At 40.5% G+C, this 25658-nt stretch overlaps 1 protein-coding gene and 1 long non-coding RNA gene across 2 annotated transcripts in view; one reads left to right on the top strand and one right to left on the bottom strand.

Moving 5' to 3' along the window:
* The first annotated feature begins 694 nt into the window (after positions 1-694).
* Positions 695-25505, top strand: SLC15A4 (solute carrier family 15 member 4). Its single transcript, XM_027733055.2, has 8 exons — positions 695-1328; positions 8427-8722; positions 9529-9697; positions 10078-10155; positions 12794-12962; positions 16761-16916; positions 21780-21938; positions 24124-25505. The coding sequence occupies exons 1-8, from the start codon at positions 756-758 to the stop codon at positions 24270-24272; spliced, it is 1749 nt and encodes a 582-aa protein (XP_027588856.1). The 5' UTR covers positions 695-755; the 3' UTR covers positions 24273-25505.
* The window catches only part of LOC120322753, a 39518-nt gene continuing 24468 nt past the window's right edge, over positions 10609-25658 (bottom strand). The window contains exon 3 of the long non-coding RNA XR_005562646.1: positions 10609-10645. This is a non-coding gene — a long non-coding RNA (uncharacterized LOC120322753). The remainder of the gene's footprint in view (positions 10646-25658) is intronic.

The raw sequence follows: 25658 nt of genomic DNA, 5'->3' as shown, positions 1-25658 counted from the left end.
GAGAGACTGGGGAAGCTGGGCCTGTTTGGTCTAGAGAACACTGAGAAGGGATCTCATGAACGCACAGAAATATCTCAAAGGTGGGTGGCAAGAGGATGATGGTGCCAGATTCTTCAGTGGTGTCCAGCGATAGGACGAGGGGCAATGGCCATGAACTAAAACTCAAGAAGTTTAACTCAACATGAGGAAGAACTTCTTTCCGTGGAGGTGGCAGAGCGCCAGAACAGCTGCCCAGGGAGGTCGTGGAGTCTCCCTCTCTGGAGACCTTCAAAACCCACCTGGACACGTCCCTGTGTCACCTGCTCCAGGTGCCCCGGCCCTGGCAGTGGGGTAGGACTGGACGATGTCCCGATGTCCCTTCCAACCCGAGCTGTTGTGCGCTTCGGTGAAACTCCATTTCTCTGCTGCAGCATCTGAGTCAAAGCGGCGGAGGAACATCAGCGGACAGAGAGCCTTCCTCCTTCCTTCCCTGCCTTCCTCCCTGCCCCGGCGAAGCTCCGGACTCAGCAGCCCCCGTCCTGGGGCTGAGGGGACACCCGCGCCCCGCCCGCCCCGCGCTCCCCTCACGGCCGGTCCCGCCCCGCCGCTTCCGCCCCCGCCATGTCCCGCCCCGGCCCCGCCGCCCGCGTGACAGCCCCGCCGGCGGAGAGTGACAGCGCCCTCAGCCAATGGCGCGGCGCCGCTGGGCGGGGGGGCGGGGCCGGCGGGGCCGGTGCGGCTCCCTCAGGGCAGGGACGCGGGGACGCGGGGCCGCCATGGACGAGCCCGAGCCGAGCGAGCGCAGCCCCTTGTTGAGCAGCGGGGAGCGCGGGCGGGCGGCGGCGGCCAGCGCGTTCCAGGGCCGGCGGCTGGCCTGCGCCGCCGTGCTGCTGGCCGAGCTGCTGGAGCGGGTGGCCTTCTACGGCGTCACCTCCAACCTGGTGCTGTTCCTGAACGGGCCGCCCTACGGCTGGGAGGGCGCCCAGGCCAGCCAGGCGCTGCTGCTCTTCATGGGCATCACCTACCTGGTGTCGCCGTTCGGGGGCTGGCTGGCGGACGCGCTGCTGGGCAAGTTCGGCACCATCCTGCTGAGCATGGCGCTGTACCTGCTGGGCATGCTGGCCTTCCCCGTCATCGCCGCGCCGCACACCCGCCAGGGCCTCTGCGGGGACATCCCGCTGTTCCCCGTGGAGAACTGCTCCTCGCCGGCGGCCAACGCCACCCCGGCGCCCTGCTCCCAGGCGGGAGCCACCCGCTACTGCGCCACCGCCACCTTCGTGGGACTGGTTCTCGTGGGGCTGGGCGTCGGCTCGGTCAAGGCCAACATCACCCCGTTCGGGGCGGACCAGGTCGGGTATTGTTCGGCAGCTGCTGGAGCCGCTTGTGGGCGCCGGTCTGGACCAGGGGTGGCTGTCAGTGGTGCTGAGGGGCTTTGCCTGCCTTGGTGGGGTGGGCAGTGCCTGCTGGTTCGCCTCTCTCTAGGTGTTTAGCCTTGGAGGGAATCAGATCGTCCAGCTCTGTTCCCTGTGTAAATGCAGGTCGTGAAGTTGTGCCCTGTTTGGTATAGTTTTGGTGTCTGTGTGGTGCCTGATCCCTTATGGCCTTTGGTAACCCTGCCTTACCTGTGGTCCCAGAACTGGCTAAGCCATCACCATCTCGAGGAGTTGGGTTGAATATTTAATGGCCATTAAGTGGATTGTTAATTATCCTCCATTGTGGAGTTTGTACCCACTTAATTTGACCTCAGAGCTCATCAGGATACACATTTTAGCTTTGACAAGGATGACATGGGCCTTCTAGGGCAGTTTCAGAGGCCTTTATCATCCTGTGATACATGAAGGCCAGAGAACAAACAGTTTTTTATGCTTTGGGTGTTCTCTGTGCACTGCATTGCCCTTGAGCGATGTTTTTGTGCAGGCTAATGCTGCACCACATGATGGGTGGGAAGGTGCTCTCAGTGTGGTAAACATTTCACCTGGGCTGTTCTCATGAGGACATGTCCTATCAAATGACCTTCCCCGGATCCACCTCAGTGATATCATTCATTGGATCATCACTGCAGAGCCGAGTGGCCTTACGGAAAACATCGGAGAGGCACCTTAGAGTTCAGTAGCAAGTGGAATGCTCTGGTGCATGTCCCTTTTTTACAGCTTTATGCTAAGGTACTATGCTGACTGTGGATGTTAAAATATAATTTCTGCTTTACAAACTGAGAATTTCAGATGCTCAGATACTGAGCAGCTTTTTTAACCAAACCCTTCTTGGTGGCAAAGCAAGGAAAATCCAGTTGCACTTCTGTTTACTGGCCCATTGAGTTCTGGTTAGAGCAGGTGTCAGAAATGCCATGAAATTCTTTGTAAGAGGGAGGATCTACCACAGCATCTTTGCCAAACATTCCTCTGTTCTCTGTTGTGCAGTCATTTTTCATTCTTTGGCATTTCGTGTATTCCAAATTTGGGAGTTCTGGGTGAAAGGCAGTATATAAATGTAAAACATTATTATAGCCTAGGATTGTGTGTCCCCAGTGCATTGAGCCAGCCTGAGCCCATCAAGTGAAATAGCTTTAATATGACTTTATCTTGTAAGGTGTTTTTCAAAACTGACTGCTTATTCCCAAAATGTTTCATGAACGTTAAATGTAAGAGAGAAATAACGGCAGGAAGGGAGCGAAAGAAGAGTCATTGCCAATGGAAGTGTAGCTGTTGTAGCTGGATTTTGTAAAGGCTTTTCCCCCAGGATTTCAAGGAAAGCAGTTTTTGGTTAGGTATGCTGATAATTCACAGTGATTTATGTAGGGTGAAGCAAAAGAAATACTCCTTTCTGGTCCATAATAATCAGCAGAGCTCTGCCGAGGACTGAATTTTTCCCCTTCTCTCTTTTTCTGGCTTATCTATTGTTAAATAAATTACAGCACACCACTTACCTTGTGCAGTTTGGGGCCCTCTTGGGTGCCTTCTCCCTGCATAGGAAGGTAGCAAACTGCTGGGGAGATGCACATATATTGCTGAGAATAAAGCCTGTCTCCCAGAGCCACATTCTTGGGAGGCCAGAGTGCAATCCAAACATGTTTTGGCTGGATGTGATAAGATTTGTCCTTTTCCCCTTAAATACCAAACAAAAGGAAGTATGAGTAGTATATACAACTATATACTATACTATATACTATACAGATACTCCAGCTGACTCAACCACTTTTCAGATACTGTTAATTACATTGCATTGCAGATCTCTTAAAATTGCCATGTGAGATTTTCAGTTTGGTGTACGTACAGAATTTGGGTGGAGAGCTCTAATACAGTGAGAAGAATCACTTTGTGGAACACTGGAAACTGCATTCCAGTACTTATTTTTCTCTAAAGCTGAAAGATGTTTCTTAATTTCTGTTAAATGGATGCCTTTAGAAGTGCTCTAAAATTGACTGAGTTGAGTCGGTATGGAGTAACTTTTGCCAGTCAGCTCAGCAAGAAGGGTTACTGTAAAGTAGGTATAGACCAGCTTTGCTTAACTGTGTTTATAAATGAGCTGTTTTTCTAGAAGTTGCAGATGGATCCATCACACTGGTCTAAATCTGACCTATGGTTCTCAGAATAATGTTTCTAATCACATGATACGTACAACCTGGCACTTTCCAGTTCCCCTTTTAAGTGTTTTGCTGTCACTTCCTGTTCTATGTAGCAGTTTGTGACTTTCTGTAGTTAGGAAACAATATGACTGTTTGCCATTATTGTGAAAGCTGATTTAGCTTCAACATTGAAGCCAGAATTAGCAGCAGACTACTGATCTAGTATCAGCCATAATCATTGTTCTAATTATAGATGAATGTCTTTCTGGGTTATGGTGATTAGAGACACCAGTTCTAACCCACAGTATAGTTTCCTTCTGAATTGGTCTTATAGTCCATAAATTTCTCAGTCCATAACTGCCAGAAATGTTCCAGCTCTGCTAAAATTGTTGTTACAGTTACTATTGGAAATTGCTGGTATAGAGCTGGCTTTAGAGTGATATTTATTTATTTATTTATTTGTTGAGCTTAGATTTTCCAGCCTCTGGATGAGGATGGGGAACCACATATAAAAAGATTTGAAGGTCACTAACTGCAAGAGTGGGGTTTTTTTGTTGCTGTTGTTGAACTTCTGAGGAGCCTGTGGACATCTAAGGCTCTGCAGTTTGAAAACAAGTTGTGACATTCACGTGGCCAGTAATAATTTGTTTCTGTTTCTGCCAGAAACACAATAGATGGGACGGGAAGCAGACTTTAAATGTGGACTTGCTAAATTTTAGTTTGAAACTTTGAAATTATGTAGCAACTGAGTGATGGTGTGTAGCTCAGTTACTGAGCTCTCCCCAGATGACCTCAAAGAATAACTAATGTCTGTAGTGATGGATTGGAGGGTCAGGATTCTATAAATGTGACTGCACAGAACTGTTGTCATTGTGCTTTCTTTTGTAGGCTGAAGACAGGGACAAGCTTCTGTGTTTCCATCCTTCCTCTGTTGTGTGGTTGCTCAGAGTTGACTGGGATGAGTTTGGGGGTTTTTGTTACATCTGTCACTTGTGACTGTCATCAGTTGATCACAGGAACAAGTGAAAACTGCTCCTGTCAGTAACTTTGGAGTGATCTTTGTTCTTTCATGTGAGTCAAATGGGAGCTCAGAGCTTTGAATCTGTGATGATGCGAAGAGGGAGAGACACATCCTGAAACTCTGAAATGTTGGGGTTTAGGAAATACTTGAGATGATGACAGAAATCAGATGTCCCAGGGGAGGAGTGGTGGGCACCAGATACACACGAGCTGCAGCAAAAATAACAAACCTTGTAGTAACCAGTTCTTTGGAACTGATCTGTGAGAGCTCAAAAAATCCCTCTGTGACAAAGCAAAGCATCTAAAACAGGAACTATGGAGAAGCAATGATGTCTGTTCAGATTCCTGACTCTTTCCATAATAATCAGAAAAATCTAATACGATCTTAATATTTGAGCTGTATAATTGTTGTTTTCAAGCTGTACCAGCTGCTTTGGCTACTGCTTGGATCATCTCCTGAGAAAGAAGTTGGTGTTGAAAAATCCAGGAGAGGGATAATTGAGCAAGGATCATCTTTCTTCAAAGTCACAATGAGATCTAAGTATTAACCTTAGGACAGCTGGGCTGTGGAATTTGCTGTCAGTCATAACTTTTCATTGGGGGTTGTAACTAAAGATCCAGTAACTCTTCCTCCCATTCTTAGTTTGAGTTGCATTTGAAGTTTTTGCTCTCATTCTAAGATGGTAACCTTGTATCCTAAATGAGTTTAGAGGATTGCAGTGCAGAGTTACAGAGCTGATGTGTCCTCTGCTGAAAGTGGCTGTAAATAACCTGGTGGTGGCACAATTCCCATCACAGAGTCTGCCAGGCACTCAGGAGTCTTTATCATGAAAACCGTGGTCATATTTACATCTTAACTGACCATAATCAATCTGATACATGATTTGTATTCGAAATTTTGATTTTGAGAACTATTCCTTTACTATTTTGAAATCCAGGGCTGTGTAGTCCCATTCACAAAACTCAGAACATCACCGTGCTTTTCCTTCTGCATTTGGATTATCTATATTTAAAGGACACTTACCGGATTTTATTTTTTTTTTTAAGCTGTTTTGTTGCAATGGGGCAAAAATCTTTTAAATGTACCTGTTCTGACTCTCAGTGCAGGGATGTGGAACCCTCAGCCCAGAGCACTGACTCAATGCAGGACTCACACTGTACATGTGCCATTTATGTCCATCATTTTCCTGCTGCAGTTGCTGGTGGGATGTTGGGAATCTAATGAAGCTGGAGGTGCTGGTATCACAAGGAGAGTGAGGAGGGTGCTGCTATGCTTGAGCACAGATGCAATTGAGCAGAGGGAGTGATAGATTTTTCTTTCCGCTTGGCTGATTGAAAATAATGCAACATAAGGGGGAAAGGAGAACTCCTGCAGTTTTGTGGGAAGTGCTTGCGCTTGATAAAAGTAAAATAATAAAAGTCTGACATGGTTTTCTTCTTCTTAGTCCCTTATTAAAATGTATAATGAAGATGTTTTATGCTGTCACACAGCTCAGGTATAACAGCCAGCAGGGGAAATTTTGAGTGATCTGCTGTAAATGTAATATTGTTGATATTTCGGGCAGCCAATGAGATGTTTGAAAAGAATTGCCTTTTAACTCTACCACGTTTTCTGGTTTTGGCAAGACATCTTCATAGTTCTTCATCTTTGAAGCATCTCAGATGTGGCTGTGATGCGATTTTTAGTGCATATATTGACTTTGATGAGGAAGGAGAAAATGGATTCTTTGTGTTGTAAGCCTGTGGCGTGTTTGCCCTTTGAGCACTGCCTTCCTTTCGGGTCACTCTGTTTCAAAAGGATGAAGGAGAGGGAAGTTTCAGGGACACAGACATGGTCAGGAGTCTCCAGGCAAGGAATCATGAATCAGTCTAAAGCTTCTACCCTTGAAAAGGCAGCAAGAAGGAAGATGTGACAGTGGTTTGGGGAAATAATGGCTGGGGGAGAGAGAGGCAGAAATGGGCCAGGAATGGGATAAAGCTCAGTTTTGTTCTGTTGTTTCCTGGAACTGGGTAAAACTAGTGAGGCCAGGCCAGGGCAGGTTCAAACCAGGCAAGGGGAGGTGGTGCTTCCCACTGGGTAATTAGCTGGGGAACTCTTTGCCAGGGGATATTATGGATTCTAAAAGCTGACCTGGGTTCAGAGGCAGGTTAGGCAAGTTCATGGAGAGGAGAGCTGCTGCATTTATTAAGGAGATAGAGAGAAGCCATCCTTGGTTTAGGAAGTTTTTCAGGAGCTAATGGTTGGAGGCTGGGATAGAACTTGATAGAAGCATCATGCTGGGCTTGCCCTGTTCTTACCTGTATCAAAGTTTGCTCTCTTGTCCCAGCTTTCCTTTGTACAGATGTCAGCAAGGTCATGTGTAAGAGGGAGGATGAGAAGTCATTTTCTTTGCAGAAATAAGAGAACCGAGACTTTATGATGAAGAAATGGAAACTTCATAAAACAGATTGTAATGCTTTAGACAAGTTGGAGCACTGTGTTCCATGTAATTGTTTGCTAATACCCTGCTGCTGTTTGGGGATTAGAGGGAGGGAATTCCTGGATTGATACACTACTGCAGGTGATGATTATTAGAATTAGGAAATGAGTACCTAGTTGAAATTAGAGAGGGAGAATTTCTTGGATTTATCTCCAGGATTGTATTTGACGTGGTAACAGACATACCTGAGTGCCCAACAATGCCATTAACTATGCACAGGAAAAAATATCTTAATATTTCTTATGTTGGGCTTGGCTAAATGATACAGATGGGTTTGTGCACCGCTGAGGAACCTGAAGCTGTAAATCACAACTGACAATGTTAAAAACTTATTTCAAGACACAGCTTGCTTTTCATGTTGCAAACTAAACATGGATCTTTTAAAGATCTGGCAAAGGAGGAGGAGAAATTTGCAATTGCAGATGAAAGTTAACTGACTCAGCAAGGCTGGTGCATGGCACTGACTTGCTAGTCACTGTTAATGGCCTTTCAGTCATAAACCACTGACAAATACACTATTAGGAATTCTTCTACAGACTAGTTGATCTTTTTAATGTGTCTCAAAATTTAACTTGCATAATTTCTCTTACATCACCTCTTAGGAGTGATGCTGGGTTCCTGTGACTTCATTACAAGACATGGGGTGACTTTTGGTAGGCAGTAATAAAGAGTGATGCTGAAAACTGTACAGGATAATTCTATAAACCAGGCATGTCTTTACTGACACTGAGAGCTTCAAGCAGAAAAATAACACTATGAACAGTGCTGGCTTAGAGGGAAAAATGTTTACAGGGGCCTTGTGACACTCAGGCAACCCAGATTTAGTTTTGGGTTTTTTTAAAGGTCAGAATGACAAGTCCTTCATTTATGTGCTGATGATAAGCTTTAGGACTGGGTTAAACTTTAAAGTTGTTTAATTACCAAGTATTCATTTGAGGTTTAGAAAATGGAATACAGTTCACTGTTATGTGTATTGCAATTATTGCAATACATGAATTTTTAGGTAAGTTTTTGTTTACTAAAAAATAGTTACTTGAGCTTCTGTGGACTATGGGATGTTAATCTGAGTGAGCTTTGTGTAGAGAAATGACCAAATGAGAGTCAGTGCAGTAGAACTAAGAATGGTCTCTCTGGGGAAGCTGTCATTCAGGAGTACCTGGCTTTTTTTATCCCTGTGCTGGGCTTCTAGAAAGTTATTCCCTTAATGGTGTAGCTCAGTGAGGTGTCATTTCATCAAATACCATGTGAAGCCCAAAACACTTAAATCATTCCAGTGTGACTCTAAATGAAACCTGAACTCTTCAGTGCATTGAACCTGATTGAATTCTAATAAACAGGCTTCATTTTCTTCAGAAACTGAATTACTTGCTTTTAATCTTTCTCAGGTCAAAGATCGGGGCCCGGAAGCCACGAGAAGATTTTTTAATTGGTTTTATTGGAGCATTAATTTGGGAGCTATTCTGTCTCTGGGAGGCATTGCATACATCCAACAGAACGTGAGCTTTGTTATTGGATACAGTATCCCAACAGTCTGCATTGGGATTTCCTTCATGGTTTTCTTATGTGGTCAGAGTTTCTTCATCACCAAACCCCCTGATGGCAGTGCCTTCACAGACATGTTCAAAATCCTCACATATTCCTGCTGCTCCAAGAAGACACACATGGAACGTTCAACCAGCAGGTTTGTGCTGAGCTCTTCTCTATCACCTGAATTCAGCAAATCAACCCAGGAGCTGGAACTAGTTAGTTCAAACTAGCTGGTAGTGAGTCACACCAGAGACTGCATTAGAACATGCAGGTCTGCTTTTAGAACTGGAAAGCTGGAGTCCTGGAGATATTTTCTGGGAGTGTTGGGATGAGAGAGGCACATTTTGAGGTCACTGGATCTCCATGTTGCAAGATAAGTCTGCTGTTTTCAGCTGAGTGCAGTGTCCTGCCAGTTCAGAGTTTCTGAAACTGTAACATAACCTGGCTATGCTGCTTCTAAGCATGAATTAACTTCTCTGTTAGATATGTTTATGGGTGCCTTCTGATTTGAAAACCACTGCCATCTGCATTTAATATTGTAAGTGGCTTGATGGGCCTCCAAAGTTTTTCCACACTTAAGAGATGCCCATGGAATACTGGTGCTTGAATCCCTGATAAGAGATGTCAGGTTTCAGGTACTCAGACTGAGAAACAATTCAATTACCATAATTAATTCATTTAACAAACAGTATCACAAACTACAGGTTATTCTAAGTTCTGCCTATAGGAATGCCAGTTTTTTAGGGCTGGGGCAGGAGGAGGATGGGAAATAAGGAAACCTTCATAAGAGGTTTCATCTTATGTTTTCACCTGCTGTGACCCGTTCCAGCCTAGTTGTGTTGCTGTAACTTGCATGAGTTACTCTGGAAATGCATAAGCTGTTTATAATGAAGTGTCACAGGATTGCCTGTCGTGTCAGTTTTTGTTGTTTAACTAAACATTTCCAATTCTTTTCCAAAGTGAAGGCCAGGGAGTTCTTCACCAGCCTCGCAAGCAAAGCCTGTTTGAGATGGCCAAGCTGTCTCGGGGGGGGCCCTTCAGAGAAGATAAAGTAGAAGATGTAAAAGCTCTTGTCAAGATTATCCCTGTCTTCCTGGCTTTAATACCTTACTGGACAGTGTATTTTCAAGTGAGTAGTTCCAAATGGTTACAGTTGTATTTTACATGTCTAAAAAAACCCCCATCATTTTTAATCTAACACTTCTTCTGGGGGCTCTCTCATAAATGTGAAACTTACCTTGAAGGTGAGAGATGACAAATGGCTCTTTGAGAAAACTCTCAAGTAATATTTTGACCTAATAATAAAAAAGAAAATGAAATCATTAAAGCTGTAGTTAAGACTCAGATTTTGTAAATGTAAATAAAAATTTTGTAATGTTCCAGCAATAATTCTCTTTGCTTTGCTGTGTTAGCACTCTACCTCTGGTATAATCATTGTTAATTATTAAAAATACCTCGCTCTCAGCACTCCTTCTCCAAGTAATGTCAACCCATCTTTTTTAATTCTAGATGCAGACAACATATGTATTGCAAAGTCTCCATCTGAAAATTCCTGAGATACCAAATGACACCAACTCCATCCACACGGTAAGCAGAGCAAAACACCTTAAAAGTATGTTTTCTTTAGCTGAAATGCAAATGAGGTAAGTATTGTACAAAAATGCCAGCAAGTTCAGGTAGTGCCTAAGGGGAACTGGTGGCCAAATCCACTGGGCATTTAGAACCATGGTGCACATTACAGGGGTTTTGTTACACCAACAAGTGTGTGGAGTCCACACCATCCTGTTCTGAATGTGTTCAGGTAACTCTCACTGCTTTAAATAAGAGTGTCTTTATCCTTCAGTGGACCAAGTCTGACCTTTGAAGAAAGCTTATAAATCTATATGCCTCAAGTTTCCAAAGTAGGACAGAAGCATTCCTGCAAGCTCAGTAGGAATACCCCTCCTTAACTGATGCATTAGTATTTGGAATCTGGGATACATTTGTTACTTTATACTGCTTAATCAATAATCACTTTACCTTGAATCAAAAGAAGTTGTTCAATCAATATTTTCCAAGAAAGGCTGTCATCATATGCCTGCAGGAATGGTACAGAGAAGTAAAACCAGAAAGTATAAATATAAGTTATTAACAGATCTACTTTATGTTATTATGAACCATGTGATGTCTTTTTATAACATTGTCAGGTGGACTAGAGAAGTGGATTATTTTCTTCTAACAAAGTGCACACAGGAGTTGAGTCCCATTGTCAGACTGAATATTAAAAATAAAAATATTGTCAGTCTGAATGTTTATTGTGTAGAAATGAACATGGAGCTTTGGTTATCAAACTGAGCATTAGAATTGTTTCAAGTTGTAATTAAGCATTATGTTTAATTAAATTAGTTCAAAAAATAATGGCTTTCACTGGTTTTCCTGAAAAGACATTAAAATACCACTTTTTCTAACAAAAGTGTGGATTTAAAAGTTAGTTGCCTGTTTGTAGTGTTTACTTAAACACTGTTTGAGGCAAGGATGATGGAACAATGTCTTGATACATCTAAAGAATGATTTTCTGTCCTGCCCTAAGAGTGACTGGCTCCTTTCTCTGCAGCACATCAGTTGTGTTGCTTTATTTAGAAATACTTTGTTGTCATCTAGCAGCATAAGACAGCTAAGTTAATTTGGTTTTGCTGTCTTCCATGGTATGTGGTCTACCTGAAGGATGCTGACCTGCAATCTCCTTTATGTAGTGATTTGAGGTAATTAGGAGAAGGAGCAGTAATATAACATTTTACATTGTACCTTGTCAGGTTTTCCTTAAGCTCTTGCAGGCACCTCTGCCCAATACTAAGAAAAGCATATTTCCTCTTGATATGAAAAGAGTGAAATATGTGTATGCCCTTTAATCTGCAGGCTCCTGATAGAGTAGAAAATGGAAAGCATACATTTTAAACAAAAAAAACCCCAAACCCAAGTGATTGATTGGGTGAAATACAGCAGTGCCAGAGGCATTTGGTATTTCTCATCTTTCTTACCAGATTTAGCAATGACAAAAAATTCCTACATCCTTGACTCTAATTACACAAATCAGTCTCTGTACAAACTGTGACACAGGTTACTGCTGGTGTGATATTTGAAGCAAAGGAAAAGGTGAGTGGGAGAGGGAGGAAAATCGACAGTTACAATTTTGCAAAACTTCAAAATAAGCAAGAATTTGCCTAACTCAGCAGAATTCACTGGGCATTTTTCAAAGCATGTGACCATTGCTAAGTAATGTACACAACCTTATGTATCAAACTGCTGGATGTCTTTATATAACCAAACTAGATTGTTATTCCCTTTGTAAATCAGTGGAGTTCTTGTCTGCAGGGAGAGCTGTGTGCCCACAGTGTGTCAGAGGCTGAGGGCTTGGGTCTTTCAGGGATTTGCAGTGGTTCAGGTTTGTAGCCTTTGGAGAGTCTGGTTGTTTTGTTTTGTTGGGGTTTTTTTTGTTTTGTTTTATATTTTTGGGGGGTTGTTTGGTTGGTTGGTTTTGTTTGTTTTTTTTTGTTTGTATGTCAGGATTTATGCAGAAACACTCAGATGTTGTGATAATGCTAATAGCCATCTCAGCTGTCAAAAGGACTTCATACAGGCTTAGTTTAGATAGTTAACTTTTGTTTTAACAAAAATTAATTCAAAGTAAGCATCTAAAATACAAGCCCTCTGAAACCTAGAGATCTTATAAAAAATCCTTTGCAAAACATCTCCGAGTTCAGTTTTGCTTTCTGAGAGTACTTTCTTCATCTGCCCAGTAATTTCCTTAGTCCTCATTTTCCTTGGAACTGTGTGCACTATTATTTGCTTTTGTGAAAAGAACCTTTTTGCTCTGAACACTTGATGTTCAGAGCATCCTCCCCCCCCCACAAACAAAAACAACAGCACCAAAACTAACGCCCACCTCAGCACAGCTGGAGGTGTGTCTGGAGAGGGAGAATGTACAATAGTGGTGGAGTTGCTGTGGTGAGGAGTCACTTGTGCTTCTGAGCTCACAGATTTATGAACAGCCAAACTAAATAAAACCTGAATAGCTGAATGTTTTCCTCAGCTTTCACACACTCTCACTTTTCACAATGTCTGTCAGTGCACGGTGCTTTGTTTTGGATCAAAGTGTTCCATCACAAATCTCTTTTTTTTGTAAAATAATAGTAAAAATCAACTCTTTAAGTATGGAATTGCTAACTTGAGCCATCTACCCTTTAAGTTTCCAGCAGCCTGGTTGACCATGTTTGATGCAGTGCTGATTCTGATCCTAATACCCTTAAAAGATAAATTGGTGGACCCCATTTTAAAGAGGAATGGCCTGCTCCCATCCTCGCTGAAGAGGATTGCAGTTGGAATGTTCTTTGTCATGTGTTCTGCCTTTGCTGCAGGTAAGGAGACAGCTTTGAGATCTACCTACATAATGAATTATTCAGCTACTCGCAACAGCATTTTTTAAAAACCTTTGTGAATCTTTAGTTCAGCATTATTCAGATCTCATTTTCATGGGGAAGTTGGAATGCAACTGCATGAAATCCAATTTGATTGTATCCAAAAACTTACTAAACTGTTTTGAACCTTTGCAATAGAATTGGACCATTTTTCCTGCCTGAAGTAGACTTTGCATGTACCCTTCAAAACCAGCCTGTTAGTCAAGGTTTTCACATAGAGTGTTACTTTCTAGTACACTTGGTAGTGGAGAACTATTTGTTTTCTGGCCAAATGCCTTCCCTTCATGATCAGTGAGTTGCCTGAACAAGGCTGTTAGTCCTCTCAAATTAAATTTACAGTATTGTGGAAGTCCATGTTGTCTGATTTATTATCATTTGATCTTGAAGCTGAGAATTTATTTATCCTAAAAAACAAATTGGTTCAGAAATAAGTATGTTTCTTCATACATTCTAACTTCCAAATATTAAAAAGGTGAAATTTTACCTTTCCCTTTATCTAAAGTAATGAAGTTAGGTTATGGCTGAACAAGAGTTTCCTCCCACTTTGGGGTTTTTTCTGCCCTACCTTTAATGTGCCCTAATGTTTGGGAATTAGTGTAGTGTAAAATAGCTTAGCTAAAATTCCCTTAGCTTGAAAGGGAAAAGATGGCAAGTCTGCTGGAACCATAAATCAGCTGCTTTTGAGATGATTTAAGGTTGTTAAGCGCTGCTGGTGTGGAACTGAACATCTCTGAGCAATGCTTCGTGGAATCCATAGCCTTCACTAGCATCACTGAAATGAACATATTGATAAAGCATTATAGCATTAAATAAATGAATTTCAGCACTTGTGATGCCCCATATTTTAGGGAGAGGGACATTTTATATGGCTATTAAGATTTCTTTCAATGAGAGAGATAATTACCTTATTAGGCCAAGGTCACTTTGTGTGTGGGCAAGGAAAGTTCTTTAAGCAAAGTCATTTAAACTTAAAATAGGAGTGTTTCTCTTATTCCATGTTTCTTAGAACACTGGTACTGCAAAAGAGGATGATGTAAAACAGTTAAATGTCAGCTCTTTAAATAGAACTCAGGCTCACATATAAGGGAATTCAAAACCAGCAATATCTGTCTTTATTAGCAGTGGGGGGAAAAGCACATTGAGCTGTGATAGCCGAGTTGGGGAATGGGTTCCTACAGCAGAATTCTGAAAAATTTTAAATGCCAGTTTTTCTGTTCACCTACAAATGTAACACATGATTTTGTGGGTTTGATCCTCCCCAGCTCTTCCACAGTAGAAGCTGAAAAGGTGAATTCTTTGGATGGTTATCTGCAATCTGTTTGGAAAGTTTAACCTTTTGGAGTAACTTAATATCTCTTCATCATAAGAGGAATTTAAGAGCTTCAGTTGCCACAAATTTGGGGTGTAGGAAACTGTTTATTTCTAGCAGGGTGGAAAACTGTTGGTTTATATGTTTCATAGAATTTTTATTTTTTTCATTAAATGATATTTATAGCTGCCATATTTTAATATTCTTAAAATACAGTATTACTTCCAACCATTTCTGCTTTAGAGAGAGAGACTGATTAAAATCTTCAGCATATGATGATGTTAAGAACTTGCAATCATGGAAATATCCTAATGATTTGTTTGTGCCATATTTCCATTTTAACTTATTTAACAGGCATTAGTTGTGGACACTACTCAGGCTGCCTATTAGATTGTTGAGATTATTTAAAATATTTTACAAACTGTGTAAAAATACAACTGATTAGATTTAATGAACATCTGCTGTGCTTCATGCATTTTATCATAAATTCTGAGTAGCAATATTTAAGGTTATCCAACTGGAAAATCTACTTCATTTATAGAGTTTAAGCCATTATAGCAAGAATTCAAGATTATTTTAACTACTAAATCTGTAAGATTGAACATGAAGCTTGTCTATCGAAGTCTAAGGAAGACTCAGTAGATTCTAGATTCTGAAGTACTTTGAAGATAAATTTATGGCAAGGTTTGGTATATTTTGATTATGTTCCTATGTGGCTAAATGCCTCCTAAATCTGCTTATGTTGTGAGGAATATAAACACATTAAGGATCATTAGATGTTTTGAGGTGCAATACTTTTGTGTTGAGTGTACATGAATGAAATTATGTCTGAGCTCTTAGATGACTGTACTGCTTTTTTACATTTTAATTAAGTTCCACTCTAAAAAGTTTGGCAGCTGTATAAAATACAAAACCATCAAGAAATCCAGCTTTATTTTAATTACATCAGCTCTTCGTAGTTCAGAGGGCACTGAGGTAGATGAAGAGCTAAACATTTCTTTAGCTGTGGCCTCACCTGCAGACTATATATAGGGACTCTGGGGAGCTTTCCTCATGCTTCCTGCTCAGCTTGGGTCCCTTGCCACGACCAGGACTAATAAGAAAACTGCATGTCATGGTAGGAGGTGGTTTTGGCAAACATCAGTCCTGTCCTTTGCCATTGTCCCTTAGCACAGAGATGGGATCTGGCTGGTCCCCTCAGGGTTTCTCTGTCACAGATTTGTGAAGAAATGGGAGAACAGATATTAGGCTGTGCATTAGAAGTTGTATGTGCTTGTTTATATGAAAAGTGCTGTCAATAGGGTTCAGAGTGGTTCAGCCAACATATTAAATATTACATGTCCATGTCATCCTTCTCTGCCTCTAGGAAGGACAAAGCCAGAGGTGAGGAAGCAGATGTAATCACTTGTACATAATCACTCGTACATGGTGTGATATCCATGAAGCATCATGTTTAAGCCCTGTACAATTGTGGTTTTTTGTAACAGGAGGGATATTTTGTGCCCCAAGATTAGGTCAGACCTTGGCTCAGTGAGCAGGGAGGCACCAAAAGTGACAGGCACTAAAGGGAGGCCGTGTGGGTAACACGCACTGTAGGAAGCAGCAGCATTGACTCGGTCCTGCTCCTCTGAATTGGTGATGAATAAATTCACCTTATTTCCAAGGATATTGAGAGTTCTTTTATAGAGGTCCTTTTTGGGTGAAGCAGGGAGTTTTATTAACTATGAGCTATTCTGTAACACTGAGCCCAATCGTTTAATCTGGGCAACTTCAACAAAACCCTATAGTGCTATTTGATATTCACTTTCTGCTCTAAACTGTTGTGTTGAGCAAGCTAAAAGTGCTTATATTTTACACTATCGTGTCTATTTTTCATTCTGTATGAAGTACTTTCTATGCAATGTCTTGCTTGTAAATCAAGCTCTAATGAGCTTTTGGCTCTCTTCGGATGAAAAGTGTCACATAAAGGTCATAATCATATTCATAGAGGGTTTTCATCGTTCTACAGGACTGGTGTAGCCATTTTGATAAGCAAAATGGTTTCTAATTTATTAATACTATGGTGGCAGGTGAAATGGTTCAACACAGCAAAGTAGTAGTTTGTGAAAATGAGATTGTCTTAAAAAAAACCCCAGCACAGTGTGTATGAAAAAGCTCTCAGCTGATCCATCCAGAAAAGAGTTGTGTTATTAGCAATTTGTATAATTATTGGTACTGAATAAGCATATAATCACTAATTCTATGGCAGAACAACTGTATGTCTTGAAATAACAGTGGCAAAAGTAGTCTGAAATGCTTTCTGTTAGGAAATAAATACATATTCCTATTGTATAATTTGTAATTGCAGTTCAGGGCTGAATCCTAATTTAATTCTTAATATGAAGAAACAATATTTGTGTCTTAGGTAAATTTTTTTTCCCTCCACATAGGAATTCTGGAAAGCAACAGACTGAAAATTGTAAAGGTTAAAACAATTAATCAGACAATTGGAAATGTTACATACCATGCTGCAGATTTGCCAATATGGTGGCAGATTCCTCAATATGTGCTGATTGGATTCAGTGAAATATTTGCAAGTATAGCAGGTAAGAGTCTTTGTCTGTTTTAAATTTGCCTTTATGTCTATCCTAAATGACGGAACCGTAGAATATAGATACTTCTCAAATCATTATAAGTAAGCTCTAATGTTTCCAAATACATTATTATATAATATAACTTAATCTGAAGTGGCAAAACACACTATTGTCTTGCACATTTGAAAACTGACTATTTATGACTTTGTTTTCAAAATTGAATTTCAAGCAGAGCAACACTTAAAATATTTGTGTGGCATCCAGTTAGCATTGGATATTTTCGAGCCCTAATGGAAAACAATATACTCTTTCAATATTGTATTTTAATGCAGTATTGTGTCCTCTGAATGTTCCTCTGTGTTGCAAATACAATTTGTTCTTTGCAATTTTTTTGGCTTAAAAACTGTGCTACAGTTTAGAAAGTCAGGTAGTAAGTGCGAGGGGAAAGGGAAGAAATAAACCATCTTTAGAAAGACTTACCACCAGTTTAAATTCACATTACTGGAGTTTTTACATCTCTGAAATAAGAAGAGGTTTTGTGAATATTCATAACAAAGTAGCTACTTTGATACTGTTTTGTCTACTTCATGTATAGATCAGTTTTTCTGTAGTGGTTTTAGATACCAGGCAGACTGAAACACTGTTCAAATTTTGCCTGTCTTGAACAAATGCAAGACATCTTAGATTTCTAATCCTGTTCTTTGTTATGTCAATAGAACAGCTATGTGATCGTACTGATTTTTAGGCTGAAATTGAAGTGGGAGGAGAGGGTGAGTAGGACTATAAAATCTGATTTTCTGGGCTGTTTCCTAGACCTGCAGGGCTCATCAGCAGGAGGAGAGCACAGGCAGCTCACCTGTTGTCACTGTGGCATGTCTGATGCTGGTGTACTGGGATTAAAGAAGTGAAATGCTACTGGGAATCTCTTAGCACAGTGTTTGCACATCTAATATTTGGCAGCAATGCCTGGTCACCAATAACAGAAACCTTTCATGGGAGTAGAAGTAGCTACTCTGATACTACTTACATCAGGTAGCTCAGCAGTTCTGTTTAATATGTTAGAACTCCTCCAGTGACTTGAGGTAAAAATCATTTAGCTTTTGCTTAACTATAGTTACTTATTAATGTGTTGAAATGCTCTTTGAAATAGTGAACTGTGACGATCACCCATTCAAACTGGTGTTACAGGCAGCTCTTTTTCCTCGATTCCTTGTGACAGAACCTCCTGGTTTCATTTCCCCTGTGGGAGGTGACTTTCATTCCTGGGCGAGCACAGTGGGTTAAAATGAGATTCTCTAATTCTGTAAGATCTGGCTGGTGGTGGCCCCAGCTGTCACATGGCCCATTTGTTCCCCTCTAAGTGGAACAGAAAACTTCTGCTCCCTCAGGTTTCTGGTTACATGTGTCCTGCTGTCATCACAGTTGTTAGACAGTAAAACAAGGTGCTTGGATTGCTTGGCAAGTAGAAGAAAAATGTGGAGTTTGGTTTGCTTGGTTTTGTTTTTTTTTTTTATCCCTATCTGCTCACTTGCTCTGAGCTTTCCTTCCAGCTGTCTGGCCTGGGACCTCATGTGACTGGAGGAATTAGATATGTATTAAACTCTACCATAGATATTTACTGTGTTGGAGGAATTCTTTTTACATATGGCTTTCTTCTGTGTGAAATCCTATTTCTTCACTCCCTGTCCTCCAGCAGTCAGTACCTGGACCTGGAAGTGTTGAATGGCTGAAGGGGTGTGTCCCCTCCCCCAGTGATGTACAGGAAAATCCATGGATTAATTTGCTTGAGAGAGTTTGTTATCTTCAAAGCACACTAAGCCAAGATATTAGACACTTCAGGTTCTTGAATGGAAATTCTGCTTTAGCAGTACAGTCAATATGTCACTGCTGTGCTGTATCAGTGTGCATTTCATTATGTGTGAACAGTACCTGTCACAAATCCTAACATACAGAAATCTGAAGATGGAGTCTTGCTTAATTTAGCATTTTTAGCAAAAGAGTAAAATGAGTTACTTAGAGTTACAACTTTAGCAATCGTGCCAATTAAATCTGAACTCAGATAAACAGATGACTTATCAGAATTACAAGTGTTCCTGCAAAAATAAATCAGTGTCTTCCCTCTTACACAGTCTTGTTTCTCTGTCAGGTACTATTACTAGTTTATACATGTTTGCAAGGAAAAAACAACTATCTGCAGGTTGTGGAAAGGTCAAGGACTTGAAGAATTCTATTTGTTGAACTCCAAACTGAGGGTTGGTTTTTTCAAATGCTTTAGTGGACTTCATGAGAAGTCAAGTTTTTAAGGCTTACACAATTCTAATGTGAATACTCTGCTGTTCTGCACTGCTGGGTCTGTACCAACAGCTTTGTAACTTCAAAAACTCTTGGTCATTGTTAGGAAAAATGTACCAGAAATTCTATGGAGAGCTTAATTGCTTTGTGTAGTGCACTTTCATTTGATTTTTTTACAAAGATTTTTCTCCTGCCTTCTGATTGTTATCTAAACATAATTCTTAATATTTTAAAGAAGGCCTCTGAAGACTTGAGAGTATATTTTACCAATTTGATATTAAATCTGATAAAGGCATCTATTGTGCTATGAAACTCAGTTTTAAAATAAGCAAACTGTTAACAGTTACAAAGCTATAGTGATGTGGAAATGGTTGTTGTGAACAAAAAGGGGCTAAATATCACAAGAGCTGAAACATACGTTTGCTTTTTTGTTTACTGTAAAACTAAGCATATTCTTATTAAGCCACATTAGTTACACAAGAGGTACCTTTAAAAAGATGACAGGCATTGCATTAATCTTTTGTATTATTCTGTCAATCCTCTTAACACACCCCTGTTTAGCTGGGAATTGTAATCTCACATGACACCACCACCGAGAGGGTTTAATTTCAGAAATGCTTGTTTGAGGTAGCATGAAATCGTTATCAATGGCTGCCAGCAGGGCAGAGAAGCTCTGAAGGCAAAGAAAAGATTTGATATTCTTTCTGCCAGATTAAATATTAGCGTGGCTGGGAAAATTATTCAAGTTTAGAAATGTGCCTTGTTTTGTTGCAAAAAGTGCCAACAGTGTTAACACCCATTTTGGTTTTTGTTTTGAATCTTAAGATCTTTCTCCAGCAGGAACACTCACATCCAGTATATCTGTAAAATGAACAAGAGGAAACATAGTCCAGATCCTTTCATGTGTTATACTTGAGCTTAACTTTTACAAAATGTACAGAAGCCTGGTGACCAAAATGTGACTGAGGCTCTGGAGACTGGTGGCAGCTCTGATAACTTAACAAGAAACTTAAAAACAAACTACTGCATCTGGAGAGTAATCTGCCTTTTTTTTTTTTTTTCTTGAAGTAAGAATGGCCAGATAAATACTCCTTGAAATATCTGAATTTTTTATATTCAGATAACCCCCCAAAGCCTAGGGGAAAAGAAAAAAGGCATTTTTAGTTCTCAAAGTAAATATAATTTTGCCCATTTGCAGATGTCTCTCCATCTCTGTAGCCAGTCTCTGGTTACAGTTTGAATTCCCAGGAACCCACACAGCTGAGTTGGGTGAGGAGTGTTTCAGTTCCCTCCTGCCCTCCCACACAGGTTGTTGTTGGCCTTTGTAATGTGCTTTGCACAGGAAAAGAGATGCAGTTGTTGGTTCCCAATATTTCTCAGGGTTGGATCAGTGAGAACACACAGTTCTGGTTCCCCTACAAGAACCAAGTTCCTCTCTCACAACGGGCAAATGGGCCTGTCTGGCTTGGAGTGTTAATCCTTCTCTTGGAAAAAAATGCCAGTGCGTTTCTATTAAAGCCTGTCTGGAGTGGCAAAAGTCAAATACCAGTAATGGTGTAAGTAAAGCATACCTTTATTATGCAAGACATAAGAACTCTGCAGTTTTCAGTCTGTAATGCAAGATTTATGCAATGCTCAGGTCTATAATGCTCTCTTTGCCAAGAAAAATGCTAGATGAGGTAGCATTAATTTTCAGTGTGAAGCAGACTGTTTTGAAACAAGCATTTCACCTGTCAAAAACAGCTCTGCAGAGAATGTGTTTGACTGTCTCTTGTGAATAATCCCATTTGATTTTTGACAGGGGTATTATTCTAAAAAGGAGTTAATCATGGGCATTAGTCTTTGCATGGCAGAGCCTAACCCAGTGTGTTCTGTTGGTGCTCAATTCAGTAGCACACATTTTCAGATTGATGGTCACTGGTATGTTTTTCTTGGGTTTATTGGCTGAAATTTGAGTAAAGACAGTTTAAAGTTGAAACCCCTTATCTACAAGTCTTAAAAAGAATAGGCTAGCAAGCAATGAGCTCAGAGAATTCTAGATCAAAATGAAGGTAAAACTAATTACTGCCTTTCCACTTGCAATTAATTTCTCTGTCTGCACATTCAGAGATCCAGACACCGAATCTGTGAGAAATAAATGTTCATGGTCAATGCAAGAGTGCCCTTCAGTTCTTGAGCACTTTGTTCTCAGCAGGGAATGCCACGTGCTTTGTAAATGCTGCACAGCAGATAGGGAATACAGAAACGAGGGAGAAGGGCAACGTGGAACTTGGCAGATTAGACTCAGTTTAATACATTTCTTTGAGGATAATTTTAGACAGAAAAATGAATATGTTGGCTCAGGAGATTTCTTGATTTTACACATGTAATATTAATAAGATCAAAGTGTGTGTCTCAGATGTTACCCATGTGATGGGTTGATATATTGATGACCTTTAACAGGGTTCATAAAGCAATTAGAGGGACCTGGGAACTGATAGGGATTCACTGCACACCTGTAACTTCCATAGCACTAAAGTAGAACAATTTACTTTTGTTTCTTAGATCTCCCAGTAGCATTTTTTTTTAAATTTTTTAATACAGGTCTAGAATTTGCATATTCAGCTGCTCCCAAATCCATGCAGAGTGCCATTATGGGGCTGTTTTTTTTCTTTTCGGGGATTGGATCATTCGTTGGCTCTGGATTGTTGGCACTGGTGTCTATTAAAGAAATTGGCTGGATGAGTAATCACACGGATTTTGGTAAGTGTATTTTTCAGTGTATTCATACTCTGTAAAGTAGAAGGCTTCCCTTAGTTAAGCAAGCATTAAGGACATTGAACTGTTAAAGACAAAGTTTCATTTTGCACCTAAGTATGAAATAATTGATCATGCAAAATGATGCGTTGCCCTCATGATAATATGGGAAACACATGTTTAATAGTTTGGCTCCTGTCAGTTGCCTGCTCAGCTGTTACTGCATTTTATCACTAGAAATTACTTGCAAATACTTGCATTTTAGTAAAAAAATATTTAAATTAGGTGCAGAAGAAGAATATATTTGGTATCAAGTACTGAAATTACTTTCTGTGGTTATGGGAAGTAAAATGTACCCATCTTTCTCTCTTAGTGATTATTCAGCTTCCTCGTTTCAAGTGACTTCATTGAAATTACCCTGAGTTAATTTTGCATTTCTGTCTGCTAGCTATTTATACACTTTAAAGTCCAACAAATCATCTGATATGTATTGCCAGTGGAAGTTAAAAATAATTACTGGCACCAGTAGGTGGCACCTTGGGAATTTCAGAAAATCCCACCATCCTCTATGGGCTAATTAGTTCCAACAGAAGGAGTGTGAAACGTTCTTAAAACATATGCTAGACCTACTGTGTGTACATGGCTTAAAAGTGCAGCCTAAACTTTAACTTTAAATGTGGTATGAGAGAATTTGCCATTTAAACTTGATTTGCATCTACCACAAAGTAACGTTATCTCGGTCAGGACATGTGCCACAAGTCGTCATCTGTGGTTTTTAAGTTGTTCTTCAAAAAACTGCAAAAGATGACAAGTAGCCTGAACTTTATGGAAGTGCCCTCACCAAATGAAAATTTCCTCATATGGAGACTTTTTTTTCCCCTGTCAATTTTAAGATTAGAAAAGCATCTTTTTCTGCAGCTCTGTACAGAGATAATTCAGCTGATAAGGAGGATTATAATTTCATACAAATTAATGATGGTGCTTTTTTAGCCTCTTACCTATAAGAACATGCACTCAGTTTCTGCTCTTCCTGCCCACTCTCGATACCATTGGAGGTAACTCTCTGCTGGCACTTCAGTGTTGGTTCCTGTCATTGGAATGACTTGTTTCTCCTACAAGAACTAAGATTTCCTGGGTTTAATATCCCATCTCATAAAGGATAATTACTACTCTTTAAACACGTCTGCTCCTGAAATGGAGATTCACGTGGATATTGTATTTTAAATGTCAGGGAAAGCCTCCGTTTAATTTTATTGCGTTTTTTTATAAGTTCCTTTAATTGAATCTTAAGTTTCAGTAATTAAAGTAATTTGATCTGAACATTTTATGGGCATGCTGCATGAACAGCTTGTTAGGATCCATGTGTACATCACTGTTTTACTCTCTGCACCCTATTTGATAATCATAATGGTCCCATTGGCTGTGGCTCACGGGGCACCTTGGAAATGAGCCACAATATATTGTTCTTGGAAGTACAGCAATAGGTAGTGCACATTTCTTAACAGAAAAGTTTTAGCAATGGGCTTTCTTAATTTAACATTATTTCATGTGTCACATTATACCATCACTAATTGGTAACAACTTTGAGGGAGCGTCAGAGGTGAACCACAAAGAAACCATGTATGTTTTCATGAACTCTAAACTTTGTCCCCAAAGAAGGCTGAGAAACAATTGCAGTAAAGACTTTCATTGTATCTATGGAGTTGCCAAACTCTTTCCTTAAAAGCTTTCATTTTTGGGAATTTTTGGGGGTTTTGGTGTTTTTTTATGGTTTGGGTTTTTTGTTTGTTTGTTTTTGGTTTGGTTTTGGGGTTTTTTGTTGTTTTGGTTTGGTTTTTTGGGGGGTTTTGAGGGGGTTTTTGTTGGGTTTTTTGTTGTTTTAGGAGTTTTGGGTGGTTTGTGGGGGTTTTTTGGGGTTTTTTTGGGTTTTTTGGGTTTTTTTTCTTTTTACTTGGTCTAAGGTATTGGACCACAAAGAGAGCACTCCTTGTACTGTGCACACCTTCCTCAGCAGGGCTACTTTTTGCTCTGGATAATTAAAAATGAAACTGCTGCTGGATGGAAACGTGATTTGATTTGGCTTTGCCCGTGTTTTGCTGGAAGGTCTTCACCACTTAAACTCGAAGAGATTCACATTTCTATTTGTATAGCCTTTACTAATGTTTATTTTTCCCTCCCCACTTCTTTCTAGGTAACATTAACGGCTGCCAATTAAACTATTATTTTTTTCTGCTGGCTGCTATCCAAGGAGCGACCCTCTTGCTCTTCCTGATTGTTTCTGTGAAATACGACCACCAGAAGTCGAAGGGGAACGAAGCTGCTGCCAACGGGAGGATCTGACCCCTGTTGCAGAGCAGCACCCAAGGAAGTGGCAGCACTCCCAGAGCCCACGGGCTCTTGTTTTCTCCAGTGGGATCTCCCCAGACTTGCATGTCCCAGGAGTTCTCTCCCCTGCCCCCCTCGTGTAACGTAGGTAAGTGCCTTATGTTGGTGGGGCCGTTTCTTGCACTACGTCCTGGCAGAGGACAAACAAACCTTGGAAGTGGATTAACTCCAGGCATTCGAGTTGCTCTTTGCTCATTTGGGAGATGTTTACTTAACTCTTCAAAGCTGGGACACTTACACTGGGAAATGGAGTATAAGGAGTCACATGAGACATGGACTGTTCCTGACCCAAAAGCTCTGCTCGGTGGAGAGCAGTGGAGCTGGAGAAACACTCGACAGTCTCAAGCCTGCGTTGAGGACACAGGACAGAAAACTGTTTTACAGAAACCTCAACTCGTGGTCACAAGAATAAACTGTCAATACTGAGAGTCGTTTTGGGGGGAGAAACAGGGACAAATTAAATTATAAATTAGGTCAGATTAAAAACAAATATGATTTTATAATTGACCTTCTACTGGCAGCGTATCAAGGGTTTAAGTCCAAACTTGCAGTCAGAAGTATCCAGTAGTGAAGACTGAATTATCTATCACAGTAGCTTGTTATACAACTGCTGTAAATTTCGGTGCACAATTAACACTTGTTGGGACTGCAGTTGTTTAACTTCAGAAGTGTTTTTATTTTTGAACCTGTATTAGGACAACGCACACCTCTGGACAAAGCACTGTTCAGTCTAAGTCTGTTACTCCCCTAAGGAATAGCCTAAATATTTGCAGGAAGCAAAGCGAGCTGGAATTCTCAGCAGATCAATGCGCAATAACCGTTTAGCAGCCTCAGCCAGTCCCTTCAGTCTTGCCTCTTCCTTTTAGCTAACAGGGTTTGTATCTTTCAGCAACACATTCCTCCAGCAGAGCCAATGGTTTTATGTTCAGCCTCTTGAATTTTACTGATTCTAACAATTGTTGTGTGCAGACTGGTGTGGAAGGTGCAAGGAATCATGCAGAAAGAAAATAAAAACCTTTTTATTAATGTGTTGAATTTTTATAGTTTCCTTTGTCTGCAATTATGTTGTTAAAATGTCCTTATTTTGTACATGGACATTTTTTTAAATGAGTTTACAAAATAAAATGAACTTCCATGCTGTGACTTTTGATCCTTTGTTTCTAGGTGAATAAAACTATACTACAAATATTTGGTTCTTTAGCCTTTATTTCCTAAGGATACAGTGGAGTGGTATTAGATTTCTAAATGTCCTCTGGCACCCTGTTAGTTTTGTCAGATAATGTAGCAGAGTGCAAGCTGACCTATCTTTGCCCAGATAAATCAGTGTAGATGCTTCAGCTA

The sequence above is a fragment of the Pipra filicauda genome, unplaced genomic scaffold (genome assembly GCF_003945595.2).
Source record: "Pipra filicauda isolate LSUMZ 115617 unplaced genomic scaffold, ASM394559v2 scaffold14_size4853619_pilon, whole genome shotgun sequence".
In the NCBI taxonomy this organism is placed as follows: Eukaryota; Metazoa; Chordata; class Aves; order Passeriformes; family Pipridae; genus Pipra; species Pipra filicauda.
Note: the sequence above shows the minus strand (reverse complement) of the source record. Positions and strands in the feature narration are given on the sequence as shown.